The 17532-nt window shown below is 45.5% G+C and overlaps 1 protein-coding gene across 8 annotated transcripts in view; it reads right to left on the minus strand.

The window, feature by feature from the left end:
* The window catches only part of LOC145974665 (uncharacterized), an 81963-nt gene that overhangs the window by 1924 nt on the left and 62507 nt on the right, over positions 1–17532 (minus strand). For 3 of the 8 annotated variants that reach the window (XM_083104647.1, XM_083104645.1, XM_083104646.1), the window contains 5 exons: positions 12580–13353; positions 12168–12398; positions 6658–6783; positions 2466–2660; positions 35–352 (listed from right to left, as the gene is read on the minus strand). In XM_083104647.1, coding sequence (XP_082960773.1) covers positions 35–352; positions 2466–2660; positions 6658–6783; positions 12168–12398; positions 12580–12898 — 1189 coding nt within the window. In that variant the 5' untranslated portion in view covers positions 12899–13353. Of the gene's footprint in view, positions 1–34; positions 353–2465; positions 2661–6657; positions 6784–12167; positions 12399–12579; positions 13354–14990; positions 15437–17532 lie in introns of those variants that run through there. The other 5 variants (XM_083104652.1, XM_083104648.1, XM_083104649.1 and 2 more) reach the window with 5 other exon arrangements.

The following is a 17532-nucleotide window of genomic DNA, read 5'->3' on the forward strand; positions in this document are numbered from 1 at the left end:
ATTCGACGATAATCGTGCAGCAGGCTCAACTTACGAGACGAGACCGCGGAGAAGGCGTCCTGCTGCGGCGTGGAGCCGGTATTGCTGGTGCCGGATGTGACGGTCGAGCCCGCCGTCGAGTCCGGTGCCGTCGGCGTATTCATGGAGGCTGTGCCGGCGAAGGACGCCAACGTCGATGACGGCGGTGGTGGCGGAGGGGGCGGCGGCGGGGGTGGAAACGATGCCTGTGCGGCGCACGACGACAGGGGGCCCGGAAGGTAGCCGGCGTAGCCGGCCGTACTGCCGTACCCCCAAGAATTGCTCGCCGTCAGGCCAAACTGCGACATGTCTAGAGAAACCTTCCGTTGCACGCCTTGCCAAAAAAAATATCAAGGAACGAAACAACTGATAATTGCGCAAGGAAGAGAATGGCAAGGGGACCTTTGCTTATGAAAATGCAAATCGAGAAAGCGTCAGCGAGCGTTACACATCGAAATACCAGCTGTGCGAGAAAGCAATCAACGAGCGAGGAGACAGGTAGCACAAAGAAACGCAACACGTGTAAGAAAAGCGGGCTAACAACAATACAAATATCGATAGCAATTCCCGACGAGGCTCTCTCCGGCGCAGGCAGTCGCGTCGGACGGACGGCAAAAGTATAAATAATAATCGCGACAATCGGATAAAGCAACAGAGGGATGAAGAGGCGCGGGGAAATTTTCGCCGGATTATATGCCAATTCGAATCACTTCGCGAGGTGCATCGGCGGCAGTGGCCGCCACGGCCGCCCTGTGCGACCCTTGGCGAGTATATTTTTGCGGGCGTATAGGCAACGTCCCCGATAGATTTTCCAATGAGTCACGGGGGTTGAATGCAGAAAGGACGAGCACGAGAGAGCGTCCGCGAGAGGGACACGGCGGGTTGCGAGGGAAACGGACGGGGTACATCGAGATCAAAGGGTCGGTCATCTCTCCCTCCCCCTTGCGTTGGCTGGGGCCAACTCAAATAACCGAGCTCGCCTCGGCGAGCGCCACCGGACCGTCGTCACGAGAGCTAACCCTAAATACTGCTGCTACCCGCCTACGGTCCGTGCTTTCACATCCTTCGGCATTACCGGATTCCTTGCGGTCCGGAGAGGAGTCTCCCTTTTTATGGAAAATCGCCGAAAAGTTGCGCGCGAGAGTCCGTCCGAAATATGCGGGGATCGCTGCGGGATTCAGGATTACCGGATTGAATCCACGCCTCGAGCCCGTTTCGCCTTTGGAAAAAAAGGAACTAATTGTTTTCTCGTTTTCTTTTTTTTTACAAGCAAACATTTTATTAATCATATCGAGAAAAAATAAATAATTATCGATACAAGAGTGTAGTGTATATTATATATAATAATATATAATATATAAACTTTAATAATTTTATTGGAGAAAAGTAACCGCGGGGCGAGTGTCTCTCGAAATCAAATTCGCCAAGCTTGTAGTGTGAGAATAATACGGCCGCGTACGCGTATTATCGGACGACCAGATGCTCGGTGAGGGGAAAAAAGTTAATAAAGGAAATATTCGGCGTGCTTCGTATTTTATCGGGAAATTTAGCTAGAACAGCGGAGCAGTCAGCCCTCGCGTCTGAGGTAACTCATTAAAATGGCTGATCTCTCGAATTATTGTTTAAACTCTTTTTTTTCTCATTTCTCCTTGCGCGCTTACCAAAACCCGTTTATCGATGTTATCGCACGCCCGAGAGGAGTATTAAAAATTTTTATCGTGCACCCAGATATCGTTCGTCGGTTCCGCGATATGATCGCGAATCGATGAGCTACGCCTACGCGATATTAATCGACGACAGGAAGCTCCTTTTTTTTCCCTCGACAATTAACGACAATCTCCCGATGTTACTTTGACAGTGCGCTTTGCGCGCAAATTTGCGAATCTACGTTATGAACGCGGAGAGAAGGTGAAGCTGCGCCCCCAAAACACAGGCAGCCAACCGACTGGGACGCGCTTCCGTGGCAACCCCTTTAATATAATATTTAATCTAGCTTTGAACAGGCTTGCGGTTTCCGCCTCTGAAGCCGAGAAGCTAGCTGCCGAGCCTATCCAAAAGCCGTGCTTCTGTACTCAGACCAGTAACAGTCTGGTTGGAAATATTCCCGAACTCGACAGAAGCCGCCCGCTCGATGACAAAAATTATCTAAATTTCATAACGCGATTAAAAAATGAGAAGAATGCTGTAAAATAAAATGTCTCTTCTCGCGTGCATATAAGTCGTCGTTTCATCTCATCTCTCATCCTTTTTGCACGCTTTAAATTTTTTCACATGTCAGAAATCGTGCGATCAAGGGATCTCTTACACCGAAAAGCATTGATGCATAGCTGATGATAGAAAAAACAATACACGCATGCATAAAGCAGGTTTATATCGACGAAACATTCAAAGCCGAGCCGTGCGATTGAGGGTTACGATCATGCGGGGAGCTCGGTCGATTTACTTACTCTGACAATTACCGGGCATCGCGTGTCTAAAGGAAGACAACGGATCCCTCGGCTGGAGCGGATTCGGTAATGGTTGCAACGGATTCGGCAGAGGTTGCAACGGATCCACCAGAGGCGAGGCAAAGAACGGGCCGCCTCGTTGCGAGGCGAACGCGAAGGCGTGAAATTGTTGCTGCTGCCCTAAAAGAGACAGCACTGCGATCAACCGTGCGCCTGTCCGGCTGGACCCCCGGTACAACACGTATCAATCGTCTGTTTCGTCTTACGCGATCATTTTTTTCCTCGAAAATGAAAAGTCTCAGATATTCTATTTACGCGCGCACGAATTTTTTCCAATGCGTAAAAGATACGTGGAAATAAAATTGATTTACGTTTTTTCTCGATCGATGCAAAAAATATCGTTCATTTACTGAGAAAACGACATACGGACCGATACAACTAAATAGCCGTCCCTTCGAAAGTCGAACGAACGAGGGAGACGCGAGGGAAAGAGAAAGAGAGAGAGGCATCGATACATTTTATTTCCCTGCGACGGTGTCGCCAACCCAATTAAAGACGTCCCAATAGGCAGACGTCCTATCCGGCTGTCCCTGGCTAGAGGTCGTCGCACAGGACAGCCGTGTGCAGGTTTGTTCCCTTCCCCTAAAGGCAACGATCCAACGCGGAAGGCACCGGAGGCCAGAGAGACCGACACGGAGAGGGTCGCAGGACGGAAGGGAGGTGGCGGACTCCCGCCATCCTGATAATCCAATCGAAGCCCTAATTCTAACTCGGCAACCCGAAATTCCCGCCGGTTTGCTGAATAGGGTACGCTCGATCCGGGGACACAATGGGGGCGCGACGGCGGAATACCGACGGGTACCGAGACTAACGAGATCCTGTTAAACGACCGGCGATTCGAGCCCGCCGCAGGACCCGAGAGGAGCCCCGGGAGAAAATTTTATAGATCGGATACAGTCTCGCTCCTTAGGTGGAGCGCCTTTTATTCGCCTTTTAAACGTTGACGCGATGTCAACTCAATTATCGAAATTATCATTGCTTAATAATTTTTAAAGGATGCAGAAAAATATATCAAATGTAAATATGTGTTTCTGATTATACACATATATCCACATTTTTTCATGATTATAGTAATATATTGAAATATATTTTTCGTGCTTAAAATAAATTTTATGTATATAAACAAATATCACACATATCGCGAAGAAAAATGCTTGTGCATTCATGCATTCGACGATCGAACGCGAAAACGAATAAACCTTATCTAAGACAACACCGGGCGAATGCTTCCGCGCGAAGGGTTGTAATTAATTAAACAAGCAATTCATTACACATTCTACCCTCGTCTGGTAGCCGAAGGTGGCCGCCGCCGCCGCCGCTGCCGCGGAAAGGCTGCGGGGTCCAAGGAAATTGATTGAGGGAGATTCAGCCCGAGTTCCGGATGCTTCTCGCGACGACTTGCCTATTCGGGTTCTAAAGGTTCGCGAAAGTACGCGCGTCTTCGATAAAACGAAACGAAACAAAACGAAACGGTTCTCGGCGACGATGGGAAAGATCGAGAATGAGAGCGCTCATCATCCATCCGGAAAGAGGAGCCGATTTCGGGACGCGGCTTGCGCGGAGAAGGAGCGGGGAACGCGAGGATTGGCGACGGGACGAAATGAGGATCTGTCGTTGCCAGCTGCTAACTCTCGAGAAATTCCCTGGCAGTCACGGCGCGCAAAGAGGGTTGTCCAATGAAATCGATAGCCGCGACTTGCCGAGAACTTACAACTTTGTCCAATTGCCGTCGATTGCCTCCTTTTAATCCGCGAAAGAATGAATCAAAAAGTATTGTTAAAAGTCATCGAGTGTGCATTGCAATGCATTAGCGATTGAGCGTAATCGAAATAATAAATAAAGCGTCTTTTGATTTATTTTTTTAATACATTTTCATCGAAAAAATAACTAGTATAAGAGATAACTGATTAGGGAAAAATTAACCACTGATTATTCGTTGGCTCGTTTAAACGGAGAAAGAAACGTGGGATGCCGACCGTTTAGAAGAGCGAGCAACTATCCGGAGGGTCGCACGAGTGCTCGACGTCTAATGAAATACTGCGAAGAACGGCACGCCGAATTCAAAGGGTTAGGCTGACGTGATAAATTCGTGGGTCGAGCAGCATAATTTATTAAATCTATCAAGCCGCCATCGTAGGAAACTACCGAAACAAATCCTTGTTTCAGTTGTCGACTTTCTTTTCATCGCGTCTTGGTCGCGTGGCGTCTTATCCTTTCGTTATAATCATAGAAAAAAAATGTATATATATTTATAAAAAAAAATATTATATAGAAATTTTATAAATATGTATAAAGAAATATACATTTGTCTTATATATTTTTCTGTCTTTCAAAAATTATCATATTATTCAATAAATTATGTATAAAAAATTAAATAAATGTTGAATTAAATATTTAATAAATTAATTAAATAATTAAAATTATTCACGAAAATACAGAAATAATAGATGTAAAGTTGTCGTTTAGCTTGTTCACAAATACGAGATGAGGCACGTGGACCACGACTAGGAAAGAAACGCACGCGGACCACCCAGGAAGACAAAGTTCTTTCATCTCGCACCGCCATCCCTCGAAATTGTCGCGCCATTTGCCTCGATTCAGCAAACGGTTTGTTTTCATAGTAGATTTCAAAGCGCCGACTTGACGAACGCTTATTTCCGACGTTCTCGTGCTACCTTAACGATCACTAAAAAATTCATATCCGGCGTTTGCTCTAAAGATGCTTTTTTAACGCTTCGCAAAATCATCCTCTCAGACCGAGGGAATTCTAAAGTTGCGTCAACCTGGAGTCAACTAACGATAACTAACAACGTGCGCGTTAAAAAGCGCGATTCTCACAATATTCGCGCTCAACTCGTAATAACAAATTTCGTTTTTAATCGCGAACGAGAGTAACGCATAGCGTTGGTAGAGAGCATTAATATCCTAAGAGAAATTGTCTCTCCGAAGCGTCACGTAGTATTTTGCTTGGATGCGCGTCTCCGAGCGGTACACCGAAATTTCGCGTTTTCATATTTTGGATTTATGACGGAAGTTTCGTGGGTGGTCCGCAGATGCGGCCAAGCCGGCGGATGTGGTCGCAATTTCCCAAGGTACCAAACTTATGCCCCCTCCCCCTCTTCGCCCCCTCTTCTGTGCTACTATCCAGAGACCGCCGCCTCGATATATTAAAGCTATCGGATATTTTTGGTATACGCACAGTCTCTCTCACAGACGACATTGCGCTGTCCGATATCTAAGCCGACGAGATTCCATCACGTCGCAAGTATCTAGTACGATGCGACAATTAAAGTCTCCTGATTTTGTAGCAAACTTGAAAGGAAAAAAAAGAAATAGTGCTAACTAAAAAAATTTTTAAAGCTTTTTCACCGCGGAATTTATGTATAAAGCGATGCCTCCCAAGTGTTTGTCCTTCAGACAGCCTATCCTAGACCTTGGAGATTCTAAAGAGAACCGTTTTCACCGCAAACTGGCATATATGGGACTAAATTTCAAGAACGCACAATGCGTTACGCGGTAGGTTACGCGGTAGGTAGATGACAAACGGAGAATGAGAAGCGTTTCCTTCTCTTCGTCCCCTACGGAGAAACCCCCTGCAGACGGCGTCGACTAGCGAAATAACGGGTAGAGGATCCTCGGTAATTGTATGTCTCGGCGGTAGCTATTCGCGGAGGAGTTCTCGCGATCGGATATCCGCCAAGTTTGTAGGCGTCGCCCCGCGTTTTGGCTAAAGCGCCGCGATACAGAGACACACACGAATGTACACATACACACACACACGCATCTCAACGGGCAACGCCCGGCAGCTCTTTGTCAATGTTATGGCGGGGGTCCGGGTGTTTCGCCGGTTATAAATAATGGCAATTGCGCGAAACTTAGCCTCGGAGGTAACGTCCGACCAGTACGAAGCCGCACATCGAGGCCATTTCGAACTTGCGGCTTTTACTGCCTCCGGTGCCATGCCGCTCGTTCGTTAAGCATTACTATCGTTTCGAGAGCCCCCCTGGATTCCGCGGATACGTTTCGTTGGCATCTACGAATCGCGAAAGTCTCGAGGGATACGCGATCGTGGTAGATAAACGAAACCGTAAAATGTATAATAATAAATGTATATAAGAATAGCAATGCTTACAGTGATACTCACTGGTCTTGGATCGCGGCTCGCGCGGCCCGTCAACTGTCACCTTGATCGCCTTGGTGTAGGTAGCGACTTGAGGCGGCGTCGTCGACACCGTTATCGTCAAGGTGAAACTCTTGCCTGAAAAATAAAAGAAAGATACGAGATATAAATATACGTATATTTAACGTATTAACACGATCAATCAGAGTTTTCTCGAGTAACGCTTCACCGATACGTTAAATTCATCACCGGCATTCTCGTTGGCAAATATTCAATTTTAATTAAACCACACCGCAATGCGCAAAGTGGGAACGCTCGGGGAATTAACTTTGAAAAACGAGGCGAGAACGCACGTCAGACGCGCATTTTTAGCGTCCCGCGGACGCGTCGATTCACGGACGCGCCTATTCAACCGACGTCGAAAGTTCGCAAACGCGGTTAGCCGGGCGAAACTCCGCGGTAACCGAATTACACGTCGGTAATGTATCGAGGGCGTCGTCGACGGTGACGGTGGCCAGCCAGCGCGGCCGAGTTAAGGGAACGGAGAGAACGCGGAGTCGCGTTCGGTGGAGGATCGTGCTCTCCCCAGGTGCTCTCTCTTCTCTCTCTCTCTTTCTCGTCGCGTTAAAAAGCCTCGGTGCGAAATAATGCGTCGGGGAAAAGCGCGAGAAGGGGATGCGGGAGACGGAAGGGAGGGATGATGATGAGAGTCGGGATGAAACGTGCGTCCACCGCAATTTCATCCCGCGAACGCGCCGAAACTTCACCGCGACGGGCGATCGATTCGACAGCACGCGAGAGGAAGGCAAAGCGATAAAAAGCGCGCGAAAATGCGGGTAACGTCTCTCCTCGATGCGAGAAGTCACCGCGGCAAAAAATTGCGCGCGAGCGGAGGTTCACCGCAATTTTAACCCCTCGCTCTTTTTCACATCACCGTACGTTCGCCGCCCGAACGAGCGACACCGCGTGCGCGCGATTTTTTTCACGACGCATTTGCATGACACCGGCGCGATACAACTTTCAGGCTGGCTATTCAAATCTTGTAAAATAAAAAAATCAACTGAAAATTCGCCGATCTTGCAGATATTTTCATTCAAAATTACAAAGAATATTGAAAAAAATTTTTTTCAGTCAATTTTCTAAAATGAATTCTTTTCATTGTATGCGTTTTCTAATGTTTTCACTCGAAAAAGAGGCACAAAGCCAAGTAAACGTTAAGCTTCAAGTGCTAGATTTGTAAGTATACTGAAAAAAAAAAACTAAATAACATTTTCGTAAAATAAACATTTTTCATTTGCATGACATTTTCATTTAATCATAAAAATTGCAATAAAAAATATGTACTGAACATTCAATATTTTGTCAAGCTATTGAGTATGTAAATATATATATTTATAATATATTTTAAACACACATAATTCACTTGGTTTGTCAACTGTTTACAATATAAGAGCAAAATTATCAAAGAGAGAGAATTTTCCAAAAAATTCTTCGAGTCTCGATAAAATTCCATGAAAATTCCCCCATTTTTTCAGGTGCAATAGAAATCCCTGAGAAATCCAAGCTTTCCATGTTTTTTTAAAGAAGTAGACACCCTGAACTTTGTATCTCACGTGACAAAAATGTAATAATCATCTCACTAACCCATATATCGCGTGTCTCGCGCGCGCGACAGATATATATATATATAAAACACGAGGCGTGTTTTCTTGAAATTAGATACGATAATGCTGCAAAGGCAGCGCGCTTTTATCCTCCGCCATCGGTTTACAATATAAAAGATAACACGCATTATGTTATTTATATCCGCCCCTAAACGACTTCTTCCCGTTAATGCGTTATAACGCTCGCGTTACCCCCTTCGTGTGTGGCCATTACTGTATTTTTCTATCAGACCCATTAGACACGTTTTCGTACATAACGAAATGGCGATAATCGATCGAGCCGCAAAGTTCACCGTCGACTCTCGGACCCTCCCGACCCAAGCGTCACGATGGAGACGGTAAAGTAGCGTCGCGGTAAGACGCCATATGATCGATGGCGGGACGGAAAAAAATGAACGAGGAGGCAGAAGCTTGGTGGAAGGCATCGCGGAGAAATAATGGCGAGTGTCGAGCGTGGCCACACGGTGGTTCGCCACGCGAGCCTTTCGTTTTCCAGCGGGGATTCCCCTCTCGGCGGCTACGAGTCACGCCATTCTCTCTCGCCTGCCAACCAGCCTTTTCACCTCTACCGCCATGATTCCAGTTAGGTGGACGGGTAAGCGCGGGTATACACGGGTATCACCCTCGGTGCCAGTCGCCGTACAGCCATTAAAGATCGTCCGCGAGCGAGCCCACCGTCCTTTTAAACGCTCGCCTTTTCGTCCGAGCTTGTTACGTAACTCGGCGGTGTTCCTCGCCTCGCTCGACGACATCGCGGAATGGGGACAGACTTGTTTTCCTTGATAATTCAGAATGTCTACTCGAGTCGTGTAAGATTCCCCGATCTTCCAGGTATTTTTATTCAAAATTGGATAAAGTGTAGGCGAAGAGAATGTTTAAAAATTTTTTCATGCAATTTTAAAAAATTAAATTTTATTATTGTATTTCTAATGTTTTTCAATCACGAAGGAAAAACACAGAATCTCTCAAGTTTCAAGTGCTACATTTGTAACTGTATTGAAAAAAAAAATTGATTAATTTTTTTTGGACGAGCATTTTTCACGTGACTAATATTTTCATTTTTTTATCACTACAAATTACATCACTAAAAAGAATATGTAATGCATATTCAGTATTTTGTAGACATTGAATATATAAATATAAATGCATATTTTAAATAATTCATTTGGCTTGTCGGCTGTTCATGTCAATGTGAGGGCAATATTGTCAAAAAGAATTTTTTCAAAAATTCCCGAGTTTTCGTAAAATTCCATGAGAATTTCCTGATTTTTCAGGTACAAAGAAATCCCTGAGAATTCCTGCGAGTAGACGCCCTGTAATTAGTCACATATACGCTATATATAATAGCGTTACGCGCGCGTCGAAATATATAATTTTCGAAATATCTCGAAAAGAATAATATATTCGCGCGTGTCGCGTTGTAAATTTAGGAAAATACTAGGTGGAGAAACTCATTCCCGACCATTCGCTGATTATGCTCGTTAGCATATCTCTGTCCTTTGCAGGCGTGTGCGAAACTGCGTGTCTGTGCCCGTACACGTGTCCCCCGCTCTATTGTATCGCTGTCGGTGTACTGTGTCGGGCCAATTAATTAATTTCAGTTTTCCCCGAACGAAACGCAAATGCGCAATTGCAGTCTGATAACGAATTGATTACGGTCAGGAACTGCGGCCCGTCACCGCGAGTGACTGCCCGTTTTTCTTTTCGAAATGAAACGAGCCTCGTGCCGCGGCCGATAAATCAACACTTCGCGAGCGAATGCGTTTCACCGATTCGATGCATTTCATAAATTTTTATTACGCTCGCGGCGCGAGAATCAGTGAGAATTATTCAAATATTTTGCGTTTAAATTAAACATTGCGTACACACGCACATTTTTCTTTCAAAAATATATACACTTTTTTTTTAAAAAGAGTGGACAATTTTTAATTTATAAATATTAAAAATTACTAGAGATCTATTCTCTTTTTCCCTCTTGTGCAAATATTTATCTACATTTATTAAGAGCTAGAATGAAATTTCTTTTATATTCTAGATAGTTGCTGCCTTTAATTTTGTCACGCGCTCTTCTCCCTTGTTCGCGTTGTGTATTACAAGTACAATAATTAATAGATTTAAGAGAAAGTGTGTTGTAGAATTAAAGCAACTTGGCAAGATTGGCGACGTTCCCGTGACGAAGTTTATTCGCGGCAGCAAAGTCGAAGGATACCTCGCTCGCTACGGGTTGGAACTATAAGCGCGCAAATGATCTATCTCGTTAAAGGGCTTAGGGTCGAAGGGTGGAAACAATCCAGTACCTTCAGGGTAGACTTTGCAGTGATGGAGCAGGCATTACGGTCGAACGTGCGGGAAGGGGGTTACGGCTTATCATCGATATTGCAAAGCTCTCGACTATCGTGGCAGTACGCTCAATCTTGTCCGGGCTAAAAGCGGTTTTAGGCGAAGACAAAAGCGCGGTGTCGTGCGTCTAACGATCCCTTATCGCGAGTAATAATAATCGAAAGGCGTGCGACGTTTCTTTTTGGTAGATTGCGATAAATTCTGATATATTAAATTTTTTCACCATATTTTGCGAATGTAATTAATTACACGCGCGAGAGGTGATAAAGAATGCAGTCGAGAGGAATTTCTAATCTTTCCTCGAATCGAAAGGACAAAATCCTGCTCGCGAATCCGTACGTGCGAATATTTCCACGCTCGACAAACGGAGAGGATCATTAAGAATTCCCGAGAGTTCGGCGCACATCGGTTTCCAGGGAATATTCAAGGAGCCAGGGAGAACCGTTAGGAATCCTGACGAGAGAGAGACACTTCTCTTACATTCTTCATCCTAGCTTATGTTAATTCCGCGCTCGGCGAAAACAATTGAGAGCTAATCCCAGACAAATGACTGACGCGTTCCCGTGAACTTGAGGGGGGAAGAAGAGTTTCCCCGTTCTTCCTAGCTGGAGAATTTGCGAGTTTCCCGATTCTCAGGCGATTAGCCTTCCTTTATCAGTACGATCGAAAATATGACAACAATAATAATATACTAGATATATCACCACTAATAATAATATTATTCAATAATTCGATTTTAATATCGACTTGAAAAATTAATGTAACTGTATAGAATAAATCACAACACGCGTGACAAGTTATGTAAGCCAAACAACTTTATCGAAATCGTTACAAGTAGGTCGAATGCACATGCTTCAAGTTAATCCAAACTCTGGATGCGAGTTCAAAAGACGCAGTTAGACGAAATACCGGCTCTAATAACGTTAATTAAAACTCTACTGAAACCTCAATTAATATCACCCGTCCCTGTGTTTCTCGTCGGCGTCGTCGGCTTCTTCGAGCGACGCTCCCGTCCCTCTCGGCTCGCCCTTTTCCCGACGAGACTGGGCGGCAAAGCGAGAGAAGAAGGTCGCACGGTGATGCCGACAAATAAAAGCCATTACCCACCCCAAGCGATCTTCTCGGATCCACCCCGCCCGCTCGGAGAACCAACCCCCTGAGTCGAGCCGAGACGCGAGACTTTTCCTCCAAGGGCCGAGGAAAAACGAGGGTTGTCTCAAGACAACCGCGACCTACCCTTACTACGCGGCGTACACCGAATTCTTTGAAGGGGTTTCCACCGTCGTCTTTCTCACCCCTCTGGTATTTTCTTCCGGCATAAAAGACGAAGGGCGACACGCTTCGAGCAAAGACTCGAGAACTTTGCAATTTTATGAATGGAGAGGAAAGTAGGGCAAAAGAGAAAGAGAGAGAGAGAGAGAGATGTTAGGCCGACACTTTCGTCGTTCTCTTTGTCGCAATGAATGAAATGTTCGGCTTCTCGCAGACGATGAAATTGAAAGAAAGAAATGACCTCACCTCTTCCGCTTCGGCCGACGAACCTCAGGTCGTTAAACTTGGCGACTTGATTCTTCATTAGAGCCGTCGAGTTTCTGAGCTCGGCGCAGCAGTTCTCATCGTTACCAGCACGAACGGTCACGAGGGTACCGTCGCCCACGTCGCCGAGAGCCACGACCTTGAAAGCCACCGGAAGAGTCTTGTTGGACCTCCAGTGCGCCGGCAGGACGGTGCAAACCAAATGCGGCGAGCCTGTTGACCGACATATCCGTTTCACTTTATTAGCAAAATGTCTAATATACACATCAAATGTATACATTCTTAGTTAAAAGTTTCTCAAATACTTTCAGCAAGCTTGACCAAGTTGATGACGATTGTAAAGATTCTTTTCTTGTTACGATTACTATTGATAATTTCCATTTTAAAAAGCTACCTGTTCTAACTAGCTCGCCGGGATGTTCGCTGACAAAGTCACCCAGGGTCCTCTCGGCGAGGATGTCGCTAGTCATCTTGGTGTAGGCGTCGGTCAGCGGAGAGACGCCCGACTCCGGCGAGGCGGCCGCGCCAGGAGCCGAGGCTCCTGTCAACTGCATCCTGCCACTCGCGCTGCTGCCGCTCTCGCTGGTACCGCTCGACGTGCCACCACTACCACCGCCGGCGGACTCGTTGCTCGACGTCCTCACCGAGCCAGCACCGCTTCCGGCTACCGTGCTTCCGCTGCCGCCGCCGTTGCAACGGCCGAATATATCCATAGGCAGTCAGAACACCGGATGAAACATCCTTCCATTAGGTTCAACCGCTGAGCCGAAAGAGTCTCGCGAGCATCTTTCAAGGGCGTATAATCTGTCGGCTCAAGCTTAACGGCCTGATATCCTTGGCGGAAATTTAGAATCCTTCGCAAAATTCGATGGCTCTGAGATGTCGTCAATTTTAATACATTTTCTCTCCAATGTTGGCGCCGAGATAAATGTTAAACACGACGTGACAATTCTCTTCAAATTCCCTCATAGACTTATGCATCGTCGTATGAATCTGACCGCGGACTTGTTTATTCTTTCAATCTTTACACTTTTGTGACGAATTGATAGAGATCACTTCTTTTGTTCGATGTAAAATAGTAGCTTTATAGAAATTGAATTTTTTTACGAGATGAGTCGAGATGGTTTTAAATCTTTTCAATATGTTCTATCTTCCAACGTAGCTGCATCTGCGAAAAAAAAGAAGACAATCTACTTTCAAAAATGCTGTTAACAATTTATCCTATAGTTTTTTTTTATATAAAATTATTATTGCCACAATTATTTATTCATATCCGATGCGTTGACCTATTAAATTTAAAGCATTGAATATTCGAGAAATCTGATTGTTAAAAGATTGATTTGGCAAGGCAAGAGTTCTCGTCGCGCGCCAATGCATTCGCGGCCGTCGCTGATCAAAGGTGGCATCCTAGACATCCTTAATCCCTTTAATGAAATCTTGTACGTGCCGTTATCTTACGATCGGGAGCCTTTAACCGAGTTGTATCCGAATCTCCCGCGACATCAGACACGACACCGACTCGGGAACGAGCGCGAAAAAAACGGACGGTGGTGGTTGAACGGCGGGTAACGGCGCGAAGAGAAACGAAAGGGGGTGAAAACGGTTGACACGAACGGGAACGACTCGCACACTTTTCACGCGGCTGGCCTCGTGACGTCACCGTTCATTCAGTAATTTTTGCGCACGTCACCGGGGCTGACACGCCGGATCCAGGTGGTTCCAGGAGGGGCAGACCGGCACGATGGTGGGGACGGAAAAAATAGGGGAAAAAGAACGCCCGGCGGTAGGCACCCCCCACACGAATGCCCAACCCCTACGCACGTACGACCGCGTGTCAAACTGCACGTGGCTACGTTTACTACGTTGCCTCCTGTCAATGACGGTCTCGCGACTCGAAAATCCCGAGCCAGCCGATATTTGATAATCGATGATAAGACGAAGACAATCAAAATTCAACATATACATGTCTACGAGTACAGTTGATTATACGATAAGCATGTTAATAATCGATAACAAATAATTATCATTTTAATTCATGCCGATTATTATTTTCAGTCGCACGTGAGGAGCTTCGCGTTAGAAATAATTTCATTACATCAATCATATGTAACAGATATATGATATCGATTATTTCGATTTCTGAACGTATATAAGTGCAGATAAAATTACACGTTGTATTATATATTATCCAAAGTATTGTTATGAAAAGCAATTGCTGCGTATTCAACATTTCTCTAAATACTGAAATTCGATTATATGAGATAATAATGCGATAGAACGCATTATGCTTCAACCGCAATAACAACAATCGATGGACGTTTTCTCACGATTCTTTTGTAAGAACGACTCAACGACTTTGCGACGGCTAAGATTCTCGCTTAACTTCGCATTCAAATCTCTTACGAAACTCGTTCTGTTTACTGTCTTCCGGCGGAATTGTAACACCGATCGCATATTATTATCCGATTCCGAACAGCCTGTAAACAATTAACGGGTAAATTGGATACGTGTAATGTAATCGTTACACGTTCTGCGAAATCGAGAACTTTTTGAAATGAAAGTTTCATCAAAAAATTCCTCCAAAGAAAGTCAATGTAACGATTGTTACGTTTGTGTAAGTAATTATGAAATATATAAATTTTGTTTTTCCACTATATATTTTTTTATTGAAATATCCAATATATCACAAACGTATCTCCCTTTCAACTGATATCGAGAAAAAAGACAAATATCCGTTCAAACGAAGGAAATATTCGTCCCTTTTGGATACGTGCGATAATAATCTTTTCAAAAATCTTCACTTACTCGCATCTCAAGCACTCGATTATTCGATATTTAACAGGACAATCGACGATTACTGATCAAGCGTTACACGATATCACATACGTTGTCGGCCGACACTCAAAAACTCTCGCATAATCACACACTTGGACGTACAAAGTCCTATTCGAGAACAAACGTGCTTGCCGAACACTTTCACTCAAAGGAGCTTATCGATAACCGGGAACGATCTCGAAACTTGCGCCTCATCAAGATCGCTCGGCCGAGGACGAAGGACGATTTCCTACAACGTTTTCCCCCCTTGGGCGATCCCAAAGGGACCCCTCTGGCGGTTCGTTAGCGGCACCCTCGAATCATCCTTGTTCCCCGTGCGAAAGTGGCAGTTCGATATAGCGGCAACGGGTAGTCGGGAGTGTATTTCTCAAGTATCCGTTGGGGGTCACTAACTATAATTTCGGCGGTTCGTGTGAGGCAACAGCCGTTGACGCACTGGTCCATGCCAACACACGCAGCATCCCTTTCCCCTTTCCTGGTTCCTCTCTCACACCCCTCTGCCACCCCACTCCTTCCAACCTTCCTTCCCTATTCTGGCTGTCTCTCTCTCTCTCTCTCGCTCCCTCCCTCTCGCTCTCTTCCTCACCCTCTCTCTTTCCGTCCCTCATTCCGCCTAGCGTAAACCTCTTTCTCTCGCGCGCACGCCGCTCTTTATCGCTTTATCTCCCACCGGACTCGATCTCTCCCTCTCACGACGTCGGTTTTCTTTCTCTCGGCACTCTCGCTCACTCGCGCGTTCTCTCTTTCCCCTCGACCCTTTTGCGGTATGGCTCGCGTGCTGGACATCGGTGGGGAGCCGGGAGAGCCTTCGATCGATCTATCGAATCCCGATTTGATCGGTTTTCTCCATGCAAAGCGCGCGCGCGCGTACATTTTTCTCCTCTCTCGCGTGCGTAACACGGTGCGATCTGCGTTGCAACATCTCGATACTTCCAATTAGGCTCGACGGGCAAAAGTTTCCGCGGAATTAATCACGTCAAATCGATTGTTGATTTTGCGCGCGAGCGAGGAACTTCCGGCATCGAATATCGGCGAGTAAAAGTTTGCGAAAATATATATCATTTGTTTAATTCCAATGCAACATTCTCTCTTTTCGACGAGGGAGATCCGCGTTTTTTCCCCCCTCAAAACGCATCCTTGTTTCATATGCATCGGGACACTCGTACAACAGTATCTCGTACAATGAAGCTTCACTTTCGAAAATCAAACAGTGGTCCCGGCGCATCCTCGCAGTTGCACTGTTTGTACGAATGTGCAAACAATGGAACTATCCATTTCCTGCGCGAATATATCCTGACGATATCCAACCGGTCGCGAACCTGCCGGCAGGCAAACACTCGAGGTTCTACGGACATGTGCGGATCCACACTTGTACAAAATCAACAAATTCAAAGAGATTCTTTTTTTTCCTTGCATCCGTTTGCCGCTCCCACGAAACGACAACATCTTTCGCATCCCTCTTCAATCGAGAAAAAAATGCTCAATTTTTACATCCTTTTCCTTTCAAAGACAATCGGCGATAACGTTTCATTATTTTTCTCCAATCCTCTCGTAATTTTTTTCCGAATCTTTCTATTAATAAATTTTCTTAAAAAAAGCTAATTAAATTAAAAATTAAAAATTTAAATTCGAGCGTACATATTCGACGGAGACAATAATTAGATCGAGAGATACAAAATTAGTCCTTTTTTTCCGACAAGGAAAATCGCGCAACAATTTAGCGCAACAATTAGCGACGACCGTAATAATCCTCGACCGACAAGCCGTGCGTTTGACAGTACGGTGCGGCTCGCAAAACGGAACGGAACGGAACAGAACGAAACGCGTCCGCGCTTCCACAGAAGTATGCGAGCTGGGTGTATTCAGCGGCGAACGATCGCCGACGAGACGGTGACAAACAGCGATACCGCTGGAAACGTGGAAACTGGACGGGCCGCCGTCGTATTGACAAACGACCTAACGCCCGTGTGGACCATTGCGTTCGACGAGATTCGAATTATCTCTGTTGGAGCTTGTCAATGCAAATGCCATACCTACATTCAATTACCGCTCGTCACGCTCCGATCAACTGCCGGGCACGGCACAAACCAGGTAACTCCGCTCTTCCACCGCGTTTCTTTGCCCGCGCGCTCCACAAATCGCGAACCTCCCTTCCGTTTTACAGTCTCGACTCGCCAGAGAAATCTGTCGCGCTCTCGATACCGCGATAATGCGTAATGTTTTCGTACAAAAGCTCCTTTTAAGTATCTCATCTATTTTATACCAACTCACAAGATTGTGGGTATCTTTTTTTTCATTCAGTAATGTATAATTGCTACTTTAGTAACTCATCGAGTTAAGTTATGCATTTGATTAATGTTATGCATTTGCGATACTTGGTTATTTTCCTGTCCATTAAAAGAGCTAATCAATCGCGCATATCTATTCATAGACATACAATCGTGCCGCTGTAGGACACCAGCCGATATAGCGACGCATTGAAGGACGTTAATTAATGAGCCGCGCTATCGAG

The sequence above is a fragment of the Camponotus vicinus genome, unplaced genomic scaffold, assembly GCF_025532165.1.
Source record: "Camponotus vicinus isolate PSW18456_S1 unplaced genomic scaffold, iyCamVici1.0 SCAF_7, whole genome shotgun sequence".
In the NCBI taxonomy this organism is placed as follows: Eukaryota; Metazoa; Arthropoda; class Insecta; order Hymenoptera; family Formicidae; genus Camponotus; species Camponotus vicinus.